General features: G+C 39.9%; 1 protein-coding gene across 1 annotated transcript in view; it reads right to left on the reverse strand.

Annotated features, from left to right (window-relative positions):
- The window catches only part of ITGA9 (integrin subunit alpha 9), a 214,506-nt gene that overhangs the window by 16,769 nt on the left and 171,073 nt on the right, over positions 1 to 26,664 (reverse strand). The window contains exons 24-27 of the mRNA XM_052693234.1: positions 14,226 to 14,351; positions 13,587 to 13,706; positions 11,779 to 11,880; positions 3,280 to 3,399 (exon numbers count right to left, since the gene is read on the reverse strand). Coding sequence (XP_052549194.1) covers positions 3,280 to 3,399; positions 11,779 to 11,880; positions 13,587 to 13,706; positions 14,226 to 14,351 — 468 coding nt within the window. The remainder of the gene's footprint in view (positions 1 to 3,279; positions 3,400 to 11,778; positions 11,881 to 13,586; positions 13,707 to 14,225; positions 14,352 to 26,664) is intronic.

Below are 26,664 nucleotides of genomic sequence, written 5' to 3' on the forward strand. Positions count from 1 at the left end.
CTCCACAAGCATCGAGAAGCCACCAAAGAGGTGCAAGCCAACCTCCGTGGGTAAAAAGCAAAATGTATTATTGTTGGCATCAGCATAAGAGTCCCTCCAGCTCCTCTCATGTATGGGAGACCAAGGGCAAGACATGACAGGGAGCGTGAGATGTGCTGAGGACAAAGCAGCAGGAACAGGAACTCATTCCCATGGATGCCTGTACGAAAAGCATCCAGAGCTGATGAACAGGATATGAATAGCAAAAAGGGTTGGGAGTAAAACTGGGCTATTCAACAAAATATGCAAAAATGAGGTAACGCTTGCCAGTCTGCATTATGCATGGCATCTCCTGGAAGACAGAGAAAGCTGCTCAGTCCATCTGAATCTGTTTGCACTTAAACCAGAGGAAATGTGGAGTCTACATGAAGTATTAAAATAGACAAGCAGAGAAGCAATACCAGTCAAACACCAATCGAGTTCATGCTATGCATATGGATAAATAAGCTTTCAGTGAAGTAAAATAAGCAAGCATTTAACATTACTTCCATTGACATGGGTCTCTAGACTGTGCAATTTCTGATCTGCAAATAATGAAATGATTACCATCTCATCTTACTGTATTCACAGTTAACTTCATTCTGATTAAAACCATGATTTAGGGCTGAAATTTCTCTGAGAGCTCATTCCTGCTAATGCCATTAATTCAAGCAACATATAATGTGAAATGCTTACATGCATTGTAATATTTTTCTGCAACAGAAAGTAGCTCCTCAATCTGTCTGCAAAATGTTGTTGTGTTCAAGAACTTGCCTGTTGTGTTGTGACACTTGAGGTCTGACCAAACACACAACAAGAACGTCCCTTCCCTGCCAGGCCATGACACAGGCACTGCTCCAGTACACAGCTCCATGATAAAGGGGTTGCTCTGGCTCTGTTTGGTGTGAAAAGTCACATTCCAGGACCACAGCTTAACTCTAGCTATCTTCTTAACAAAAAAAATAGAAAATTTATGCTGTAGTCCTAAAGCTTGTGTCATTTCTAGCTCTTGCTAGCAATTCTGCAATGTCCAAATCTCCAACTAACTCATAGCTATTCTTTCACCCCACAGTTAAAACAAAAACAAACGAACAAAAACTTCACTTGTAATATTTTACACATATATATAAAAACATGGACTTTTTCACATGCAAAATTAAGCACGACTCAAGGATATGCTTGGTCCGTTTTGCCCAACAAAGATTTACAGTCAAGCAATTAAGATTCCTTTGTAGGACGGCAACTTTCCCATGTCAGTTTTATCTCAGACAACTTTAAAACTGTCAGTAACTTTAGTAAATATAGAAATCAGTGACTGTAAAGTATTACTTCTATATATTCTAGGATCCAAAGATCCAAAAAAAGATTTAAATGAAAATACTGGCCTGGTACCAGAAACCCCAAATTTTCAATCACTTCCCATTAAGACAAAACTGCAGTTATTGATTTCTTAAGCAATCATAAAATTCAGTGGATAAAACACTGGTATGTAGTTGATGAAGCCTTGCTATGACTTCCATCTCTGCTGTAGGACTCTGGGTATATAATCTCACCTTGCTTTGCTCCACCATTGCTTTCTGCACGCAGAAAGGGCTGTATATAAGCCTGTAATTAGTTGTAATTATTTGTTGCTGCTATTCAGAACTTCCCTCACAGCTTTCACGTAGCAAAATGGCCCTTTCTTCATGTGTTCATGAGTGATCTCAGTAACACACAAGAAGGCTCAAGTTTCAAGACTATGCCAGAAAACAAAGCAGTGTATACATTCTAGTACAGACCAGCAAGCAAACTTGTGTCAGATTCCCGTGAAGCCTCAAGGTGTGAGCTGCTTCTCCTCTCACCTTGCACATTTTGTAGCAGCTCGCTAAGTACCTCCTATCTTCAGGAAACCAGCAATACAAAATGAGTCAAAGAGGTATCATCAGCAGTAAGTCCTTTTACAAAAATGTCACAAGGATGTAAACCCTGAACCTCATTCAATTCCACATTTTCCCATTCTCATTACTACTCTGACATCTTAACTCAATTTTTTTCTTATCTTCAGTTTCAGCCACAGAAAGCAAAAGCATTTCCCATGTATCAGAAGAACAGAAGTTTTAAGGTATTCAACAATATGGTCAAACACTGTTTCCCAAATGAAAAGCGCAGCCTATTTTGACCTGGCCATTATTAGCATAAAAATCTTCAAAGCTGACCATAAAAATGCTTAAAATCTATAATACACATAAAATCTATACAGTGCTGTGAAGTACAATCTAAAACACAAGCACTTGTATAATCTACTGCTGGAATCTCACTGCCAGTTTTTGGCCCAGGTCTGTAAAACCCTTTTACAGGCTTGCAAAAGAGACATGTCCTTGTGCAGCCCAGCGTGGCTGTGGCCTTCAGTCCCACACAGCCACTGAGCAGAGCCTGCAGAACATGTTCTGCTCAGCAGTGTGAGGCAGGCTGCTGGTCCTTCAGGTTGGACCAGTTCCCATGTGTGCATTCAGGATTTACTTCTCTCAAAGACTGTTCCTGACCTTGACTGTGGCCTTTGAAATTTATGGGTTGGTAAAAGGGGACAGAGGAATGAAAACACTTGAAGTTCCTAACCTTCTTACTTACCCACACCAGATGGCTGCTGCTGACTGTCAGCAGCAGCCCAGTGTTACCACATAACAGTGTCTGGGTACAAGAATTATATCTTATCAAAGATGGTGTGAAGGCTGGCTTTTAACAGGTCCTGGTGCCTTTTGTTCAGATAGCACATTTTACTCATCTGGAATTCCGAGGGATCTACAATTTTTAAACCTGAATACTGCTCTTTCCCAGGCCTTTACTTCTTGAAAACAGTACTACCAAGTGGTTTTTGCGATGCGTGCACCCCATCTTTTAGCTGGTCCAGAAAAACTGACCTAATTTTCAAAAGATCCTTTACGAAATCAGCGATTCTCAGGCATCAGAAAAATGTGCCAAGTATCTAAGTGAGAGAGAGTAGGTTCTGTGAGGGATCCTCCTTCATCCTGGAACAGTAGTGAAGGTTTTATTTTTTAATAGCTAAGCCCACTGAATCTATTTTTCTACTTCTCTACATCAGAGGTCTTTCCCTGTTCCTCACAAAAACCTGGATATGAGAGCATTCTTGTTGGCTGAAAAACTTCTGTAATGGAATGGACAATTATTTAATTCCTTGAGCAAATGGACATTACATGCACAGAAAAATTAAAGCTTTTTTTCCTGGGACCATCCTCAGTGTTTATGTTGCATCTGTTGCCTTACCTTCCATAAGAGCACAGCCAGCAACAGGAAGATGAGAATTCCCACCAGCAAACTGATGGCAATGATCCACCCGACAACATAGCCACGAGGCTCCAGATTGTGTAAAGCTTCAAAGACCACCTACAAAGCAATTAGAAAAAGATCTTTTTATGATTGGAAGCTGTATTGCTTTCTCTTGTACTCATGTTATGAAATACACTGCATGGTGGCCTGACCGATCGTCTTTCATCCATTCATCCATCAAACAAATACGGAATGTGCTCTTAATTTCATGCTTTTATTTTTTTGGTGAGGGATTGAAAGCTTCAAACAGAATCTGAGCAGTCACATGACATCAGCTCCTACTAAGGATAAAGCATATCTGCTCCCACTCAAAAATAACCCTTATTTTGCCAGCTCCTCCATCCCACTCCAGACAGCCAGCTTCTTCTGGTGCTAAGCCACCATAGGTGCGAACCAGCAGTCCTTGGAGTGGCAGGAACTGAGCTGACATCCTGCTTACTTGGCATGCTCCCAGCTCCACAGGACACTGCAAAACTTCAACGATATGCTGAGTTTCTTAACTTTTTTTTTCACAAAAAAAAATGGGACTACTCGCATATGTTGCTATTGAATATGGACAGTTTCTGCTGTGCTTCACAAAAATACACTGCTGGAATGAGAGAAGGGCATCTGCAATCACAGTCTTTTCTGGGAACACCTGCTGTTTTCTCCTTTCATATAGCATACACAGCACAGAAATAGATTCTATAAAGTGGTTTCCTTAACTGCCTGCTTTAAGGAGAAAATGGGAATGAATGGCATCAAATGTAAACACAACAGGAATTTTCAATCTCTTGTTTCAGTCAAAACCAGTTTATCAGTGGAAAACTCCAAAGCGGTTCTCTTCAGTGATGGCTGCTTCTTTGTTAAATTTTGCAATTTAATATCCAGCAAACACAGAGAGGCAGCCTTCTTTAAAGGTAGCATGTTTGCTTAATCTGGCTTTGGTTTAGTTTGGTTTGGCTTGGAAAGTAAATAAGTGAATTCTCCTTCCTTCTTCACAAACCACTTTCATTATCTTTGCTTAAAAACGCCAAACCCTTTCACAGGTAGTAACTACTAAATCAATCTTTCATAGTTAAAAACTGATAATCAAACAAAAACAAAATAAAAAAAACCCCTCTAGTTAAAAATGTGTGAAAATGAAGAAATTAGAATTAGACATTCTTACGCAACCCCAGTTCACTCATCATAAAAGACCCATGAATGATCTACGAAATGTAACTGCTCACTGGTGATGCTGTTCAAACAACGCACAGGAGACAGCAAAGAGAATATTCAAGCCATATGCATGCTCCACCCAAGCATTAAGTAAAGGCTGCAACACAGCCCTGAGTTCTCCATCCATGAAGGTTCCCAAGTCTCATGCAACACCAAGGAAGTCTTGAACTGGTGTGGGAAACAGCCATGATCTGACAGGGGAGTGGGAGAGGATGATCTTTCTTTGTTGATAGCCAGCTTCAGTGAACATCCACAAAAACTGAAGGCATGGATGAGAGAAAACCACAAGTGCAGAGGTCTATATTTTGTCACGGTGCTCTCATAAATAAATAAATACTCCTTCAGCTCAGTCTCACAGACTAATTTTGATTAATGCCACAACATTTCTGGAGGTGGAATTTGAATACAGCTGATTCACATGCACTGTTTTTTTTTGTACCAAAGAGATACTATCAGGCATTTGATGACAACAAGACATGAAAACGTAACAAATAGTCAGGAATGATAGTATACAAAGATAGTACTTTTCAAATATGTTCCCATAACTAGTGTCAAAACAGCTCAAAATAGCTCTCGAACACGGACTAGTTCTCCAAGAAAAAGAATCATTTCAGCACTTCATACATCAGCACAAAGCCTTTGTCAGGGCTTTTAAGATATCTCAGAAAGTTTCCTGGGAAGCAGAGTTTCCCTCAGAGCCAAGACTCATGCAAGGGAAATACCAGACACAGAGATCAAAGACAAGTCTTGTGCCTTCCTCGGATTTCTGAGCCAGCTTGAGAAGATGATCTGCAGTGGCAGACCATTTCTCATAGAAGCTATGGGTAACATCCATCTTTCAGAGACAAGTCAGATGACTAATTTTTAGATGATAAAGCATTAATGTTATTTTCCCTAGGATTCTAAAAGGTAGAGAAAAACCTCTTAACATAGTAGGTATTGCCATCTTTAATGAAAGGAAAAAGCAATTACTGGATGCAAGATGAGGTGGTGCCTTCTCTTCACTACTTGGAGAATAATGTTAATTTGAAACAATCTCCAGGACAGCAGAACTGTACTTCATGCTGCCAAAATACAGAGTAAGGAATAGCTGCAGAGGTCAAATCATACATCATCCCTACAGTTTGAAGGTAGAATAGCTTGGCCATATTCACAGTTCACACTCACAGCTCAAGCAATCGTAACTAACAGAGTACATAGCAACAACTTCTTATCAATTTAATTTCTTCTATTAGTCTGGAATCAATTGGCAAGCATAGAAAAAAATACTCTGTTCACAGCTTTGTGGTTTGGAAAGGGAATGCTGCATACGTTATATATAATCCAACTCAGGCCTTCAAAAACTGCATTAATATGCAGACACAGCCATGAGTTTTGGTTAAGATACAAACAAAACAAAACTACTGGGGTTAAAAAGAAAAAAAAAAGAGAGAAAACCCACAAACTTCAAGCCCCAAACAAACTATACTGGGCAAACAGTGTACAACACACACTGGAAGTGTCAGTGGGAAATCAGGACAGCAAGCAGTGGAAGGGAGGGAAGCAAGACATCCCAGCTGGGAAGCTGAAGGCAGAAGGTGGTATCTCCAAACAGAAACTTAACAGCCACTGTCTGCCATTGGACCTGGACCGCCACACAACTCAGGAAAGTAAACCCTGAGTGAACCTTGGCCTCCTCAGCAGCACAGCCTCTGTGGTGCAGCCAACAGGGTGCAGAGCACAAGGCAGCCCTTGTCCTAGGTGCATCTCCCAGAGCCACAGCTGATAGAGAAGGCAGGAGTGATGAAAGTGACTGATGCAGAAGAATCACTTTAGAATCACAAGATATCCTGAGGTGGAAGGAACCCACAAGAATCATCAAATCCAATTTCTTGTTCCACACAGGACCACACAAATTTCAAACCCTATGTCTGAGAACAGTGTCCAAAGGCTGCTTGAACTCCTTGCAGCTTGAGGCTGTGACAGATTAAGCATTTGCAACATACCTTGTTTTAGTCAGCCTAAGCTATAGGCTTAAACTGACTGAATGACCTGTTAAATACTCGTGTTCATCTTCAGCAGTTAAGTCTCGCTTCCCTTATTTTGCTGTCTTTCAGTCCAAATAGATAGCAACTAATTCTTCTCCTACGAATTTTCCACTTACTCTTCTACTATCACCCATGTTTCCAGAGAGACGATTCACAACTGTTTGAACACTGTCAGCGAAGAGATGCGCTGAGGGCATAAGAGGTGGCTGCCTGCCCTGCAGGAAGACCTAAAGGAGAGCCACCTGAGGAGCAGACCAGGTTCCAGCCCACGCAGGAGCGGCTGCTGGGCAAGACAGGAGCCTGCTGGCAGCGCCAAAGGAAGAAGGCACAGAGAAAGTGGCACCCATGGGCCCCACCATTCAAGTGCTTGAAGAAAGCCACCACCCAAACCAGTGCTGCTCCAGCCCTGCCAGACCCTTCTGCAGCTGCATGTAGGGAAACGTGCCAGCCTCTGGCCTCCTCCCTGCTGCCACCGAGCAGCAGCCAGACCGTGGCTGCCACCTCTGCCCCTCCATCTCATATGGGACCCAGGTTTTCAGCTGGCCCACTGCAGCACAAGCTTCCTCGGCACCCACAGACACCTGAGCAGCAGGCTCCTTGGGCTCTCCTTACCTCATCCCATGGCCATGCTGACAGCAGCCATGCTGATGCCTCCTCACAGGCAGCCCCATCCTGGCCCAGTTGCACCTGCAGCTCACCAGGCACATGGAGATGGGCTGGCACCTTAGTGTGAGACCCACTGCATACAGCAGGGACTGCAGCACCTGTTACAGGTTCATAAATTGAGAGCTCATAGACAGAAAGCTCTGGAAAGGCGTTGGAGTGATAAACATTCTCCATTCTCATGTCCTTTTATTTATTTGTCCTTTTATCTATGTATTTTTTTAATGATTCTGGAAATAAAATGTTTTAATAGTAAAGCTTTTCAGTTATCATGTCCTTTAGTCATTCCTTCACTCATTTATGTATTTAATAGTGAAATCACAGATTGAATCTTAAGTTCTCTTAATAAAATGCAGTAGCAAGATCTTACTGTTTGAATAAGATGATTTGCATACTTTTCCCCCCCAAAAAACAAAACCAAAACAACAGAAAAAAAGCCCCAAAAGCTGTAACTACACTTCAATAACTTCATTTTTTCTCTACTGGAGGCAGAAGCTGGAGTTACAGGTCATTCCCAATTAAAAAAAATAAAATAACAGTAGAGTGCCACCGCTGCTACCCTATTGATTTTGTAAAACAATAGTGAATTGTTAATTAGGAAATGACAGCAGTTTCAGCAATGGGGACATATGGAAAATGATAAAAAGAAAAGACTGAGGGTGAACTCAATGAAAACACAAAGGGAAAAAACACCCCAAAATTAAACTTTGGAAGCATACAGTTACATGCAATTAAAGAAATCTGTGCACAAGTAGATTAATAGGCCTGGCAGCAGCTGAGAGAGCGTGATGGGGCAGCAGACGTCTGGTCTGAGGAGAACATGTGCAATGGTCATAAAACACGGAGAGGATTACAGACTTGTTTTCAGACTGACCAGATGCCAGGAAAAGGCCACGAAAAACACAGCTCACTTGACGATGTATGAGGAGCTTTAGTTTCATATTTATCTTTCGCACTTCCTGCTGTACTGATGGGAAGTCTGGGAGGTAGTTTAGTTTGCCATACAGCATAAGTAGCTCAACTGTCAAACACGTTTTATGGAATGCAATTGGCCTGCTCTACATTAACAGTGAGCTGCACCCTACCACTAACCTCTGACATGTTGGATGAGTATGGACAAGGGCAACTTCTACCTGTGTCAGCCACTTGTTATGTTCTGAATGTTATATTCCAATCTTAATGAACAAATTTAAAATGATTAGATTTTTTTTTTTTGGTGCCCTATTTCCATGAAGTATGTAGGTAAGAATTTAAAAACAATTGAGCAGGAATTCCACAAATGCCTCAACTTCATACAGTGCTGAAGTCCTTAGAAGAACAGGGACATGCTGATGCACTGGGACTCAGAAAGACAAGAAATATAGCTCAGCAATATTTGGTTAGAAATTAGTAATGCATTTCCCTTTGCTTATCCAAACTAATTTTCTTTTTTTATTTATTAATTTTAATTGTATCATGAGGCCCAGAATCATAAAAGCCATGCTGAGCACACACAAGGTGAACTCTCTGATCTACTATTTGACCACCGCAGTCCCGTGGAACTCATTTTTTGGTTTTGCCTCACATGCATGAAAGAAGGAAGCTAAACCTTCATGGTGATCCACACGCTCAAGAAAGGAAAGCATGCTTCTTGAAAACTCCACATATCGCCTTCAGCCATTATGTTGATCCAACAGTCATCAAAGACAGAGATTGAAATTGTTCACCTTCATGTGATTTGTCTGACAGAAGTACAGGCAGAATCATAGGACGGCTTGGGTTGGAAAGAACCTCAGAGATCATAAGGCTCCAACCCTCCTGCTGCAGGAAGGACTGCCAACCTCCATATCTAATTGTCTCCCTATCGGCTATTGTGACTGGAGAAAGAAAATCCATCATCCCAAATCATATCAGAACGTATCCAAATCAACAGAAATCATTTCTGAAAATCAAATTTCAAGGACTGCTTGGTCCTACAGAAATGTAGGTCACTCTGAAAGCATTACCTCCCATTTACTTCAATGGAAACTACAACAGATACAAAGAGCACAACACTATTGAATAGAGCAAATTCTCAGCTACAAAACACTCTTTTTTAATCTAGTCATCACCATTATCTATGTGTTTCTGCCTGCAGTGAATAAGAGCGTCCGTAAAAATCCAGCAGAGGAGACCCACTGCCACTGTTGTCACAGCTGAAACATAACACAGCTGAAATATCATAAACTTGCACTGCAAACATTAGTCACTCTTTTCTCTTTTACAGACATTTTGTACTCTGATATTACAGACTCAATTGTAAAAGTGCTCAGTGAAGTAAGGGTAGCTGGTCTTAAAGAATAGTTCATAAGGGTTTAATAAGTCTGTATTTAGCTGTAGACTGCAAAGACCTTTTCAGATTTACCATGACAAAATGTCGAAGAAAATGTGTTTCACTGTTGGTGAACACTTTAATAAATACACTCAAAGGCAGTCCATAACCAACTCTTCAGGAGCTACTCTGCAAACGGATATGGTACAGCAGTCTGTGGTCAATGAAAAGAAAATATATTGGGATTTTAAAATGGAAGGGAGGAGTACGAACAAAGATATTTTATCTCTTCTGTCTCTACTTCCAGCAGAATAGTTGTGGCTTGTAATAACTGTTGTTCCCTTCTGCATTCCACAAGAAAAGAGAGCAGGAAAAAATGAATACCTTGAGCCAAACCACATGTCTAATTTTTTTTTCCCTTAACATGACCCTATGCAAAACATACAGCAACAGAGAAGCCAACAGACATGGAAATAGCATAAAGGAGAAAGCAAACGGCACTCACAACAGAAAAGACTTGAAGTTATAAATCGATGTCATATAGCTACAACATGTAAGTCAGGCTCCTTTGCAGCTTGGGCTTCCCAGGAACGAGGAGCAAGCTCTTGTTTGAAGATTAACATCGCTTCCCAGCACACACGCTGTACTTCACCATCACTGCAAAGGCTTAATGAAAGGCTTTCCAGGAACAGGAAAAGGACAGTGTTGCTTTGTAGTGTTGTTAGGGTTTTTTGTTGCTGTTGTTTTTTGGTTTTTTCCTTCAATCATTAAATAACAGCAAAATGCAGTGGAGCCTGCATTCCTGGATATAAGCATTTCTAAATTTGGAGCATTAAATAGTAATCCTGTATATTTGACACTGTGCTTATCATTTCGACATTCTGAAATCATTTGGGGGTCTAGATACCTGGCAGAGAGATCCTAATTTCTCCTATTGCAGCTGGGGCATGAATATCACAGTCAAGTGTTACTTCAGTTACCAATGATTTTTTGCCATAAATTTTCAAGATTAACTCCATGCTAACTGCAGAATTAGAGAGATCTAGCAACGTATTAACAGTCAGGGCTGCAGGTCATTTGTAAGGCACATTCCCAGGCAAGACTGGCTGTATTTTTCAGTTCAGCTGCCAAGTCTATTTTTTCTAATGTTCTTTAAGATGGTCCAGAAAAATGACATAGAAAATAAAACAAAAAGGCAAAATGGGTCCTGTCATGTAAATGACTTTCTGTGCTTGACAGTTCTAATAAAATTAAATCATGATGGGGAAAGTGGACACTATAGAAGATCTCTGCTCTCCAGATGAAGATAGTAGATGCAGATTCAAGTGTTTCTTTGCCTTTGGTGTTTTAAATCCAGTATCTCCTAGAAGACTGCTTTAATGTGTGATTTGAGTGCTTTGACCTCAATATTCTTCACTAAAACCCCAACAGCTCTCACTGAAATGAAGCCAATAAGAGAATGGTTGTGTGGATTGGTGATGTTACAGTGGCTGAGAGTAAGAGGATAACTGAGAAAAAGGATCTAGATCGTGTTCCAAGGATACGCAGCAAGAGGAGAAATAGAGATTGATCTTCATGTCAGACAGAAATAGGAAATGACACTACAAAATTTCACTAGGCAAAGAGCAAGCTGAATTTGGGTATGGCATCCTGTCCAATCTTCTTGCATAAGCATTAGAGAACTTGGTAGTTGGAAACCAAACTCAGCACCTTCCTTTTTCAGGAAGTTTTGGCCCCTGTAGGTTTTGGTCCTACAGAGCTTGACCGACAGCTGAATCTATACTGTGCATTCACTTGAACCTTAATATTTCCCCTTCAATTTTCCATCCAGCTTCATGAAGATCAACAGAAAATGCAGTTTCACGTTGCACATGAATTCCACACCTGAAAAGACTTTCCTGGAGCTTCAAGACTCTTTTAGTTTTTCAAGGAAAATGAATGAGAGCAGATATCAACCTCAGAGTAGGAAGCTAAACCTAATTTTGGCATGAATTCCTCAAAGCCTATTACAACTTCAGCTAACACAACACAGATTCTCCTGCACCATAAAAGACCATTCACAATAGCATGGTTATCACAGTGAGCAAAACCACAGAAGCAAGGTTAACTGCACTGCTAGTCTAGCCAGACAGTCTGGGCACTCTCACCAGCTAGCCAAGCCCAAGTCCAGCCACAAATTCCAATCTGCTTTGCTCTCTTAATGGACTCTAGCCCATGGGGAACAGGAAGCATTTCTCTTCGTGTTCATTTACTTACTGTCTTCTCTTCTGGACTCCCATTGGGCACCTCTACAACCCGGAGGTCAGGGTCCACCTGCACCCTCGCCCTTGTCACAAACTGGATGACTGATGAAATGTCCTGAAAAATAAAAACATAAAGAACTGGATTCATGGGTGGGAAAATAAACAAAACATCAAAACTCCTCAAAACAAAACATCAAACATTTGAAACGCTTGGTACTGTGATAAATACATCTGGATAATGCTTAGTGTAGGTTAGGTTGAGAGCTAAGTACTATTCTGGTTAAAAGCCTGTTTTGAAAAAAAATATACTTTACAATCAACATTGATAAAAGCAAGCACATTCCATCACACTAAAATAAAATCAACTATGTGGGAGTTCAAACAGCATTCATTCGTATTTGAACTTGGAACACAATTTCTATTTAGCTGTTTGCTTTATGTTATTGTGTTGTTTTTTTCTTTGTTTACCACATTTACCACAAAAGCCAAAGACTGAGAACCTTACCAATCACTGCAGACAATCCCAATATTAACCATTACAGGAGAAAACTTTTTATTTTTCAAATGAACAGAAAAAAACACAGGAAAGCTGGGGCACGCTCAAGTATAAGCCACAAAGAAGACTGCATAATTAATTGAATGTGTGCACTTCAAATATCTTTAATATTTATTGTACATCTTCCCTTACCAGTATATTATTTCTCCTATATTTTACAAATTGCATTATAACAGGCACATTCTAATAAGCAATCTTAATTCATATCTTAATCATTCTTAAGCCATTTGCACTGGGGAACATAAGCATAGGTAGCAAATGTCAAGTATTAGTGATACTGACCCAGAGACTTGGGTAAGTTCTACATGTGGGATGAATCCTGGCTATTCCCAGGACAGAATTCCTCAGAAGCACATTTCAAGGCACTCAGTTATGTGCTAACACATTTTAGCTTTTCTATCTATAAGTAACAACCACCTGAAGCTTCTGGACTTCCTAATAACTTCTGTTTTCAAATACATACATTAGCAGATACAGTTGATTTCAGCTGGAAAGGCTCAGAGCTACATACTACTTTAAGGACTTATCCCTAATAAGGGCTCTCTCCAATATTTTTAATCTAGCACTTCTTAAATGCAGGTTTATTTTAATAGGCTTGTGTTATCAATTTTCTCCTCTGATTATCTTATACATTTACAACCTTACAGCATCTTGCCATAACTACACAGGCATTATTTTTTTTAAAGTGTAGGAAACTAGGAAAAAATGTAGAAATGTTATAGATTTGCTATTTCATCCAGTGACTTCAGAGAAGAGAAGAGTCAGCTTGCAACCATTTGTTTCTTGTCACAAATGTCAGGCTCAGCATTAATATGGTTGCAGTGCATCTTCTTTGAATAATAATCATTTGAAGTAAAAAATTACAATAAACTGCCACGTCTCTGTTTACATAGAAGGAATGATGATGTGTCACAGTTTACAAGCACTTAGTCTATTTCTCAGTTTTCTGACTGAGAACTTTCAGAAATCAATTCCACTTTCAGAAGTCTCTTGCCTTACCACCATGCATACAATTAGGGAGCTTCACTTGCTGTTTCTCAATGTATAAATTTCTAAACTTTATTTATTTCTGTCTTAATGGGTAATGCATAAGAACTAGGATTAACACCTCCATGCATGCTGTTGATAAATAGATCTGTTTTCTTTGACACCGTGATTTTTTTTTTTTATAACACACTAGTAAATAGAGGGAATAATGTGAGTTCTGTGTCTATTAATGCATGTAAGCATGGCTGTTTAGAACAGGTGACAAAGGCAGCACTTACCTTCTTCAGTATTTCAGTGTTCAGCAGTGTGTAAATACTTATTTCACTGGACTCTGCTTTTGCTAGTGAACTTAAGTTGCAGCGTATAATTAAGCAGGACCTGCCTGGTCTTTCACAGTCCTACAGAAAATATGGAAAAAGCTGTTAGGCAAAGGAGGAGGTAATTCACTGAAAACTGTGCAACTGTAAGCATTCCTGCTGACTAAGAGGCACGGTAAGTTGCAAAAAGCCAGTTCTGCTGTGCTGAAATAGCAGTTTCCAAGACCTGAAGACAACAAGGTAGCAGGACCTGCATTAAAGCAAGATAAGTGAAATTCAGCGTCCAAAATTCAGGGTGGGCTCTGTTGGCCCAAAGCCCCCCTTTCCACCCACCTTCAGCAATGTGAGCAAAGACTCTGGTTACCAAGTGCATGCTGCCACTTCAGGTAGCTCCCTTAATTGTAGCCATTTTAAAATTAGAAAACTGGACTTGTGAAGTATCTCCACAGGTTTACTAGATATCCCTGTATCAGTATTAGTCTACATGCATCAAACAGCTGCTTGATGGTCAGCTCTCTGCTCGAGTTCCTCAGGCTGATCCATGCAAAGCTTTTAGTAATAAGCACCGTACATTTGTATATTTCACGTGGACCTTCTTACCAATACTTTTCTGCCAGACTTTGTGAAAAAAGCAAATATAGTGTGGAAAATATTTTCCTTCTCTTGGGGAACAACACAGGGGTTGCGGTTCCGGTGAAAAGAGCAGCTGCCTTTGTCCTGACCAACCTGCAAGCACAAACGTACTCAGTTATTATTCTGAATTAAAATAAATGCCACAAGAAGGTGGAGTTAACCTGCCCAAAGAAGGTGCCTCCATCTGAGCTGGATGTCTGGACTCCTATTAAGAGGCAAAAGAAATAAGCCACATACCATTTTAAGTCAACTGTGTTACTTTGTGTATTGTATTTCTTGTGTTATTGGTGCTTGGCCACCTGGACTGTTTCACAGCTTTTATCTGAACAAATAAGCTAAAGGAAATCGTTGTTTAAACACACATTTGTGGCCACCAAATCTGCACCCTACCTTTAACATAAATAGCACAAAAATAATGAAAGTCTATTTGTATATTGCATCTTTAACATATTCACTTATCCAGAAAAAGAGATGAAGCAAGTGCAGTGCAATAATGTAAAAAAAAATGATCTTCAATCAAGATAACCTTGCATAAGAAAAACATTCTTCCTTTCTGCTAATTATGAATATTCACTGGAGAAAATCTATTGGAATTTAATACAACCTGTGACAATAAAATATCAGCAAATTCCCCCTGCCTCCATCTTTAAAAGCTGTGTGAGATTTTTCTAAAAGACACCAAGTGATATTCCTGCATATCCTGTTGCTAACTTCTCCACATCCTCCACTATGAGGATGAAAACTTTTACCTTACTTAAATCATAAATGTTTTAGAAATTAAAAAAAAGGTTTTATTATTATGTTTTTAAGTTGCTGCATGCTCTGTGTCACATTCTGCATGGGCGCTTTTCAGCCAAGTTAGCCAAAGTGTTGCCAAAAGATAAACAAAGCCTTATCTACATTTTAAACACTGTCTACCAGACAAGTGATGGCCAAGTCCCATAGTAGGGTAGAGCTTTTCTGCTCCTCTGGCCCACAAATACTTCATAATCTGTTCTTTGAACTATGTATTCACATCCTGGCTTTAAATAATCTGTTCTTACATTCCCATTAGATACATACACAAGGAACTATCCAGTGTTTATAGTTTCTTGGGATCGACTGAAAATTAAGACTACAATGTTCTCCACTTGTCCAAGTCATCTGGAATAAGATTTCTTTATTTATTGTACATAAGAGATGCACAAAGCACACTGACTTTTATTTTCTTTGAACTTTCACGTGGGAATTGGATTCAGATCAACCAGAAAGTTTATGTTAAATGAAGAACAGCAAAGAGTCCAGACCTGCTCAGTACCTGCTCCTTCTTCCTGAAAGCTGGAATTACCAGAGATTTGGACAGATTCACGTAAGAGATATGGAGAGAACAGTATGAGCTTCTACACTGTCCCAGTCTCTAAACAGTCCTGCTTTACATCTTGTATAAACAAAATGTAAGAACAAATTAAAGCAGAAATAGCTCAGAAGACAGAAAGGCATGATCTGGCATGAAGCAACGTATATCTGGTCCTTTCTTCTGTAAATGATTATATTTTCTAAAACTGAAGCTTGGACAACCTCATTCTTTTTAACACACTTTACTTGACACAGAGGAAGCCTCCTCTCCAGAGGACTAAATCTGAAAATGGAAGTATCCTTCCCTGTCTGCCAATTATGCAGTAATCCTGCTCAAGGCAGCTATTAAATTCAGCATCTCGGACCATATTAGGAGGGACACGTTCAGAACCAAACATCTCCTGTCACCTGTGCTGCTCTGGGACAGAGCAGGGGCTCACTAACAGCCTGCTTTAGTAACCAAAGATAGGCATCAACTCCAGAGAATGAGGTAGACACCATCCGCTTCCAGAATTTGGGTGAATTCCACTGGGCAGCAATTCCATATTCAGGTGCAACCTGTGTATCTGCAATCTATCAGCATCTCAGTGGGCAGGAAATGATCCAATGCAGCTGAGAAATTCTCTGTACCTTTAAGGATACTTAGAAATATCAGTCATTGAATAAGGAAAAAAATAACAAAACTCTTTGAAATGAGTGGATCATGAGCTAGGGTGAAATCTAGCCTGCTCAAACGACAGGCATTTGTTTGATTGTTTTTCTTAGGATGGCTGTCAATCACTTACATTTCATATCAGCTCTTATTTTCCTCAATTTTTATCTGAATAAAGGGAAGGTTCAGCCAAGCAGTCAGACAAAGGTAAGCATGGTAACTTTTCATTAAACTCTATCACCAATGAAAGATTCAGCTCCAGGAAACCAGACTATTGGACAGAAGTTCTGCACAAAGCTCCTGCTCCCATTATGCTAAGATCGAGCTTTAAAATACACACTGGAATGCCCATGTTTGAGCTTCTCCTTGTCCAAACAAGATACTACCCTAGACACCTGTTTTAATTCTTGTGACCAATTTCATAATCTAATACACATTAAAAAAAAAAAAATCAGAAATTTTCTTCTAAAGGCTTTGCATGAGCAAATGCTTATCACTGATAGAAGCAAGAACTGTGCAAGTCTCAGAGTGCATACCCAGCCTCTGACGAAGTCTTGGAGTTACTAGGTATGTGATACACTAGGGCTTTTTGGAAACTTTCATGTACTCTTAGCAGTCTAAAAGCAGAAGAGGACTACCACCAAAATGATCTTCCCTGGGATATAATATTTCATAGAAACAGCAGAAGTAGGATGCATGTTCCGTATGCATTCAGAGCAAGGACTACACAGTAGTGACAGAGAAAAATCAACGTTCAACTCCTAACACAAACAAGCAGCAATAAACAAGGACAGAATGAAGACTGTCCTAAATCCTGCACTGACGTGGCTGCTTGGGAAATAAAACCCTTGCCCTGAGTGGGGTACCCAGCAGGAATCCCCTGCTGCTTCCCAAGGAGGGATTTCCAAGGAGCTGTGTCAGAACAGTCTTTGCTGCAGGCTGTTACATTCTGTTTTCCAGAAAGCATTCATCTGTTTTAAATCCTCTATAAAACCATTTGCAGCCTGGTATACTGGCAGTACAGCCACATCTCCAGCATCAAGAACAAAAGTAAAATTTTCCCCTACAAGATTTTTCTTAAAGTTTTTCTTTTCTTTTCTTACCAGGTTCTTCTTATGCCAGGCCATTCTTATTCTTAACTTGTCATATGCTGCAAAACACCCTAACATCAGTGCATCTTATATGTTACTTTTTTTCTAGTTTTATGTCAAGCCAAGAGGCACTTCTGTCAAACTGCTCAGCTTCAAGGTAAAGGGAAGCCTGACAGAACAGCAGAGTGATAAAATGCACAGACATCACTCAGATCTTACTTGCATTCCTGCACAGCTGTGGATGCCAGAAACCCATCTGTAATTTTCAAGAGGGAGAGGTTATTCGGAGTCCCTCAGCACCTTTCAACACCCAATTAGGTCCAACTTCAGCAGTGGTGATTTTTAAGAAGGGTTTTACCTATATATCCAAAATTTAAGGAACTGAAAATGACTATTTGCTGACAAACATCCATATATGTGTATTCCTCTGTTCTATTCAATGTAATGTGCATAAACATGAGCAGATAAAAGCCTGAACTCTGTAAACAGTGTCTTGCATAACAGGTCTCTAAAATTCACCATATGTCTCCAGTGGCTAGTATTATTCCTAATCCATAACCACATAGAAAAGCAAACCATGCCTTGTGTCACCTTCCCTACTCATCAACAGCCATACATTCAGAGCCAGGTCACACTCCAACTTTATTAAATTTACTGAAACTTGCTGTCCCATTAAAAGGCTCACTAACGTGACTGAGAGACAACATTTAAATACAACAGCCTACACAATGGGTTACTCTGCCAACTTTTTGCTTCTCAGAGACAAGACGTAACCACTGAGAAAGCATGTGCATTACTTCATGTTTTAGGAATGCTCTATCTGCAAAAAGGAAGAAATTCCCATAGGACTTCGGTGGATGCTGAATATTTAAGAGGCCTTGCAGAGCAGAAGAAAACCCGCTAACATAATAATGATTTTTAAGTATATCAACTTGCACTACCCTGAAAAGAAAGAGGTGGGAGGACATTTCAGAGTGAAAATTGTAGGTAATGCATACCAGTTATATTCCATATGCATTACATATCCAGAAAAGCATAGGATATTTAATAGAGCTGGATGGGTCTTATTATGAACCACAGCCATCATCCTCTCTGACCTTCTGTATGTGGTTTTATAAGAATACTTGGGCTGGGCTTGGCACTCCAGCAAGATGGCACTAGTGCAAGGAGGACAACCACCATACTGTCCCCAAGGAACACAGAGGGTAACCCAAAATCAATGCAACACCATCTGCATTTCTAAACCATGTCAGATGTGGGTTTAATGGGTTTAGGGTTTCTGGCAGGAATAATGCACCCGCAGCCTCAGTACATCACCTTCAGGGAACACCTAACACCCTTTCTGCTAATATCTATCTACACTCACAGCATTTCTAGCAAGTCTAGCAAGGGGCCTTGGGCAAGCTGGCCTAGCGCCTGATTTAGTTGTTGGCCAGCCTTCTCACAGCAGAGAAGTCGGAACTACACGATCTTTGAGGTCCTTTCCAACCAAAGACATTCTACAATTCTACGATTCTAAGTCTTTGGGGGTGTTTATGAGGATGCTGGGCTATTTTACCACACATTTTAAGGTTTCTGGCCATATTTGGCAGCAACAAATTTCACTGCTGATCTGGAAGCCAGTGAACGTTTCTAGACTTGATCTGAACCCTGTTTGACATGCATCAAAAATAAGACTTTTTTTTTTTTTTTTTTAATTCAGACCCTCATATCATGCACAACATGGCAATCCAGGAGAGGAAAGTGAAAGACAGTTTCAAAACAGGGGACTAGAGAGGTCAGCTGAGGACCACGCACAGGAAAGTGGAAATTGGCAGCCAGTATGGGGTTAAGTATGTGCATACGAAAGGAGTTTTTTGGAGGAGTGAGACAGAAAAATAAGAGGAAAACGGCTGTCGCTTCCAATGATGCATTAATACAATCTCCCCAATGTGTTGCTGCATATAAGAAGCTGAGCACTAACCTCATATTTAATGTTTAGCATTTTACGAGAAACAGGCAAGAAGATGTCTTCAGCCCATTCCTCACAGACAATACTAGATTTGCACTAATGCAAAGGAATTTACTATGGTAATAAGTCTTAAAATTTTCAGGCTTTTCCAATAAGCCCGGTTCCCCTCCTGAGATAAATCATCATCAGTTGTTAGTGACAGCCTGGAAACCAAGAGAACTAAGTTGACACAAAACAAATGAGAAGGCTGAATCTAGCCATGAAGGCACGCGATAAGTTCGAACAAACCCAACTTGGAACATGGAAAAAACACAGGGGCAAGCTCACAGAAAACACTGTGAGACACAAGATACTTGAAACTGTAATTTTAGCTGCAAGAAACACAATCAAAGCCTGAACAGAGGTCAGCCGTTTCGCAAAGTTGTTTGCATTGTTCTTCCCTGAAACGGATGCTTTTCACATCAGCCTTGGAGTATGTGGGCTCCAAAGGATGGTTTGGCTGTAGGCTTCCTGAGATTGCTGTCAGAGTTTCTACATATTTCTTGTCTCTTACTAGTTGTTGTTTTTGTTTGTTTGTTTTTATGGTTTTATTTATGTACACATGCTTAATCAGTGGTTCACATTTGCAAATCGGATAATAAATAACAGACCCTCTTTTGTTTACTTAGTTGCTAACCGTAGCATATTCACTCTAGTATTAGGGAGGAACTGTATATGTATGACTTGATTCAAAGGCTGATTCACTCCATAGTAGGCAAATGCAATGGAGATGAATTGATAGACATCATAATCTCACATGTCACACATACTGAGGAAAAATAAGGCTCTGACAAGAAATTCCAGACAAGGTCAGACTTTCAACAGTAGACAAATAAGTTATGTAAATATGTTATCTGAGCACTTGCTCCATATGCCAAAAATGTTTAATATTCACAGATAATGAAATATGTTTGATTCAGAACAGTTTTGTTGATTCTGGAAATAAATTTAAGAGGCACTGAAACAACAGGAAGGAATTATTTTTTTTTTAATGATTATTTTTTAAATTAACCCGTTTTAGACAACGCCTAAAAAGATTTTGACTGAAAATGGTATTGCTGGTAAGGAAAAACAGTACTACACAGATAATCCATAACATAAACCCACGTGGCCATGAGGAGCTACAAGATGTAAACAGCAAAGTGGGGATGCTAAAGCATTAAATCATGACAGAGGAGTATTACAATGCAGCTCTGGTTCCTGTTTCTTCAGCAGTAAGAACACCAGATGCATGTTTGGCCTAAATCTGCAGCAACTTGCAGATGTTCTTTTGACACACTCAAACTGTGCACTTTAATTAAGTAAATGATTTCAATCAGCGCAATGTCGCAACATTTGCCATCATCAGACAGGCACTGGCACTGCAACCACGCTGCACAGACTCAGCAGCAATGCACACAAGTGCTGTTCTCAAGACCTAATACTACTTATTTAAGTAGTATCCTTAATACTTACTTAGGATTCAGTAATAAGATTTTTCTGATTTAAAGTACGTAACCTGCAAGACAGTGGCTTCTTCCTTGGCTGGAGATGAACGCGGTTGGAAGCAAGACTGAGCACTCGCGTGATTTATCTGCACTTTCCACACAGAAGGTTCAGGCATAAGAATGAACACCACCTTACATGGACACTGAAGGGACAGTTTACCTCTAATGTTCATGAGCTCTTTATGATATATGTCTTCAACAGCTTAAATTCCAGAACCCACTGACATGTACAATCCCTCTCCCTGTTGTGAACTGTGAGCTGCTTAATCAACACATGAGGCATCCAATAAATCTCCAGGTACACCTCTTTTTTAAAACGATGCTGACATCACTTGGAGTTCAGTACTTTTACCAAGGTTTTAGCTACATTTCTTTCTATAGACTTTCTATTTTATGCAATGCAAAAAACATCATTAAATGCGTGTTTTTTTCTTTACCTACTTACTGGACTTTCCTCCGTGGCTGTGTTAAGCTTAGGACAAAAATCTCTGAAGAACAAGCAGATAAATACATTCCCTGCAGAGCAAGAATTTGTTTGGACATTCCACCACAGCAGATGTTTGAATGCATTGCAAAGATACAGAGAGTCTCTTTAGAGACTCTGGAGAGAAGATAGAAGCTTCAGAGGACAATCTTGCAGATCTGTAGTAGATCCTTGAAGATTAAAGATTTAGTATTTCAAGTTATGTCCTTTCTTTCCAGGACATCCTCAGGTTCTCCTTCCCCTGAAGAATGGCTTATTGATAGTTACCCAGAACCTCGCACAACACTGGACTAACACTTCTAGTCAGGAGAGAAGCACCACACAATGCTTTTTTACACTCAGATATATCAACAGCAGAAGGGTAAACCCTTCTTTTATCATTCTCAGCTATGAGATCTTCTACACACAAACAGCACTGTTTTCAAATCTCAAGTTTCCAGAATTACCATTTAAACCAAAAATCCGGAATGTTATTTATAAAATTAAAAGGCTAGTTTATGATTCAGCGTTTAAGAAAGACCTGTATGTTATAAAAGAATTAAAAAGCTCTCTCCTGAAATTTCTCCTCCTGTTTTTTGGCAGGAACATCTTTGCAAACACTGGGAAACAGTGAAAGGATGCAAGTCTCATACTCCTTCAAAAATAAAATGAAATTAAGATTGTGGTGACTCATTCCTTGTTACTCAGTAGTTCCTCCACAAGGGGATTCTCTGGCTGGGAAGCTTAAAGAAAACTTACTGTATTTTTTTTTCCCATACTTCAGCAAAACTCCTGATTGCTGTGGTATCTACCAAACCTCCTGCTTCCTTTATGAATCTCTTAACAGCTGGCATATTTAACCAATTATTCCAAAAGACAAATTCTTTATCTTAAATTCAGCTGTATGAAAAGGCAAATCATTCATCTTTTTACATATATTCAGTCATGAAAATAGGAACTATGGGAACTTTGCAAGCTAGCAACTCTTTAAATTGACTCAAAATACCAGATTCCCACATTACACTGACAGGTAATGAGTTTGGGGTGAGCACAGTGTTGCAAAATTGCAACGACTAGGTAATTTGATAAATTCCACTTATTTGCCTTAGAAAGTATTAATGAGAAAGTCGTAAGAAAATTGTTGTTGACAGTCGTGACCATGGTCTGATCTAATACACTGATCACAGTGCATTCTTGTCCCTCCTTTGGATGGCTTTCATTTTTATAGTAATTCTCTTGAGGGATTTGTACTTTTAAATTCAAATTGTACTTTCCCTGAACTTTAAGGAGCACCTGCAAAATTCACTGCTTATGTAAGTAAATACGACAGGATTATCGCTGCTAAAAGATTTGGACAAAATGTCATAAAATTTGTTCAAATCTGGTTTCATCTAAAATCCAAACTAGTAAGTCAGTCATGGAATGCTTTTCCTGCTACAGTTTTACAATATCTGGAAGGCAATATCCAGCAAGGCATGAAAAGATTACTTTCAAACAGTGTGAATGCAATGAACTCACACCAAAGCATAGATTTTGTATAGCAGTCAGATGGCTCCAGAAAAGCAAACTCTAATCATATTTTTTTTCCCCGGTTTAGGACTTATTTTAAGGCCCTAGCTCAGGAAATAATGTTATGGCTAGGCACCTTCTCCTGAATAACAATGACAGCTTAAATAAGAACTAAGTTCCTCTTTACTTAAGGGGCTTCAGTTTATCATGCTGATGTTAGGAAGGTGCTTATGGGAGCTCTTTCTGAGCTGCTCTGAGGTCTCATTTCCCATGCCTGCAGATGACTGTGCCATGTTGGGCTGCAGCATACACTATTGCCCTTCCTTGCAGCCATGTTGGTGCCAGTTTCTCCTGGCTCCCAAGGCTGATTTAATCGCTATTACAGAGATGCTCTAAACGGCACGGAAAAAAAAACCTTCAGCTACCTACACAAAATGTTTTGGAACAGTCATTTAAAGAAGCTATCAAAGTGAAGAGGCAAGAAGGTCACCAAGTTTTGTACAACACACTCTGAAATGAATGATTTCCTGCAATCTAGTTATGCTTTTTAAACATGGTGCCAAAATACGTGCATGCGAGTGTCTGCAGGGGGGAATGACTAACAGAAAGGGATAAAATGCTTTTTTGCTGTAAGCCTGAAACCTCCCTACACAAATCTAGTATCTGTGGTAGCAACCACCAGCAGCGTAACTGCACAAACAGCATTTTGCTACATAAATACTATCAGCAAATATTTATATCCTCGCATGCTGGGACTGCCTATAGATGTTTTGAGAGCCTGAAACTTCAAAAGACAGAAACTAAACAATTTTAAACTGGCTTTCAAGAAAAAAGGGGTTTTCTACATAATGATACAAAGGTTTGTCTCTTTAGGCGGAGCATGCAGCGGTGAGCTTGACAATCCCATCAGACACTTCAAAGAGCACTCACACGCTGTTACCACTTCAGAGAGTTCTGACAGTCTCCCTTTGCAAATGGCTTTAAACATCAGCAGTGCAGTTGTGAAAGCATCTTATTCTTATCCTGGAGAACAGCAACGTACAGGTAATAAGCACATGTTAGATTTGAAGTTTTAAAATTGCAAAGATCATAAAGTTACAACCAAAACAAAGCCACAAGCAGCCTGGGAATCTTCATTAAACAAGACAGCAAGTGCTGACTCTTCTCTTTCAAATCTTCCTGCTCCTTACAGATCTTACTGTGCAAGTGCCAGGAAGAAAAATGACATGAGTGCTACACAAAACCAGCCTTAAAAATGTAACCTGTCATCAGACAGAAAGACTCCTGACTCTGGAACAGATTCCATTTTACTCTTTCTTTCAACATTCTCATGAAGAAAATGATGTTTATTTCAACAGTTATCCTTATTGAACACGACAGTCTGTACTGTAATCCCATGCTCGGGCGACCATTAATTTCAAAGACAACCTGGAAAATGCTTTCCAAATCCAATTCTATCAATTTCCAGCCTAGCTTTTCTTTACCATTCAAATCTTACTAATACCCAGTTTTTAAAAATGCACAATTCAGGTCTTACCTGATGAGAAAGAAGGAATGGAGAAGGGTGAAATGAATATGTAAAGCATAATAGGACAACTAGGTTACATTTCTTTGTCCTTCCAAAAGAAAGAAATACTTCCTTTGCTTTCTAAACAAGGAGTGACGGGAACTCTGAACCAGGATTTGAGATAACTGGAACTTTCAAGGTGAACAGAAGTAGGATTCAAAAAACAAGAGTTTAACACGTTTCTCTCTCTGGAGATAATTAGCAAAGTCTTTTGGAAATTCAAGAAGAATAGATAGATTTTATATTGCCAGTGGAGACAGGTAGATGCTTCTACAAAGTTGCTCCTTTGCCTATCTCTCTTCAGGAATTACAAGTGTAATAAAACATTATAATTAAAAGTATGCTATTATTAGCAATTAATACAACATTAATTACTATACTTAGATACCAAAAGTTACATGCTGGGACTGTCTTTCTCATCAGAAAATGAGGACAGTATGTTTTGCCTTCTACCTCCTTGCTCAAAATTCACTTTTATTTCATGTCTTTGAAGAGAATAACCTTCAATGTATGCATCTCACTTTTAACAAGATTCTTACCTCACTAATGATAAAAACACTGTTTTGCATACCCATGGTGTTGATTTGCCTAAGCAGGATCTTAAAAATCAGTGCTTGCTGGCCCACACGATGCTTAGAACACAGAGTATCTCAGTTGGAAGAGTACTTCAGATGTGAAGTCCAACTACCTTACTATTTCAGGGCTAACCAACAGCTAAAGCACATTAATGAGGACATTTTCCAAATGCTCCTTGAACACTGAGTGGTATAGGGCACCAACCAACTCTCTAGGAAGCCTGCTCCAGTGTCTGACCACCCTTCTGGCACAGAAATGTTTCCCAATGCCCAGTCTTACCCTCCACTAGTACAGCTTTGTGCTGTTCCCACCTTGCCATCGGTGCCCAGGAGCAGAGCCCAGCATCTCCTCCAGGTGATGCAGAGAGCAGTGAGGTCACCTCCAGCCTCCTCTTCTCCATGCTGAGCAGCCCAAGTGTCTCAGTCTCTCCTCACACTGCATATCTACCAGCTCCGTCACCAGCTTTGTTGCTTTCCTCTGGACCCTTTCAGGCACCTTGATATCCTTTTTATATAGCGGAGGACAGAACTGCACACACTATTCAAGGTGAGGCTGCACCAGTGCATAACATTGTGAAGGAATGTTTGCAACACTAGCCAGCTCCTTCCAAAAACCCACAAGTGAACAGGGCACTTGCCCTCATTAGTACCATGCAATTGTTTAATTCTGGTGACAACAACTGACCAACCAGCAGCCCTGTACAGCTTGTTTCTTCCAGATGAGGAGTGAGGATCATCCATGTGCACTGCAGCTGGCTCCAGGTGCAAAAAGAAAAATGTGGTTTCCAGCTGTTAGTCTCTTGCTCCTCATAATGGCGTTTACCTTAGCTGGAAATTAAATAAACAGGAAGGCAACAATCTGATCCAGTTCTGTAAAGCCAACACTGGTGTAATCCCAGACTCCTTGCTCATTTATTATCAGCTTCAGGAAATACCCTAGCTAATTTGGCAGAAGCTCCCATTGTGAAAATCTTTTTGGATGCCCTGGAAAGCAGCTTCTTGGCTGGCAAGTGAAGCAGTGATTCCCCTGCCCTCCAAATTAGCTGGATACCCAAAGGAAATTACTAATCTTTCAGTTCGAAAGCAAAACACAGACAAGTATAATGAGTCCTGTTTTCCTCTGTGAACGAACAGATAATCAATGGCTTGAAGAGTGGAGAATCTACGTTTCTGTTAATGCTAACCCTCCTTAATTCTGAGTGAAGCTTCCTTTGCTATCACCTGGAGCAGGACAATCTTACCAGCAAGCTGAGGGACTGCTCTTTTAACCTGCCTTAAAATCTCTGCAAGAAAGCAAATAGAAAAATACACAGAAGGAAAGATTTTCTTATTTGCTTCTAAAATATCCTTTACCACTGCAGGCTTTAAATATCTACTATGTAAAGTCAATATTAGTGGTGAAATCCCCTAGTTAAAATCACTTGTAAAATTTCTAGCATTTCCATTCTCTTTAAACTTTCTGACAGGGAGGCTGTTCACTTCTTCTGTAATTTTCTTTCAATTATCCATTCTCTTTTACGTCTGGCTTCTACTGTTGACTTTTCTGCGGTTTTGTGTTGCATAAACTCCCAAGACCCCTCCAAAAGAATGTGACCATCTCCAAAGCAGAACTCTGAATGTCAAAACATCTTTGTGACCTGAATTTTTCTGGAAGAAAACCTTAAAACAGTTTCTGCAATAAAGCCAAAAAGCTTAGAGCAACGGCAAAAGAGGAAGCATGAGGGCTGTCATTTCCTC

Source organism: Tympanuchus pallidicinctus, unplaced genomic scaffold (genome assembly GCF_026119805.1).
Source record: "Tympanuchus pallidicinctus isolate F22 unplaced genomic scaffold, pur_lepc_1.0 scaffold3, whole genome shotgun sequence".
In the NCBI taxonomy this organism is placed as follows: Eukaryota; Metazoa; Chordata; class Aves; order Galliformes; family Phasianidae; genus Tympanuchus; species Tympanuchus pallidicinctus.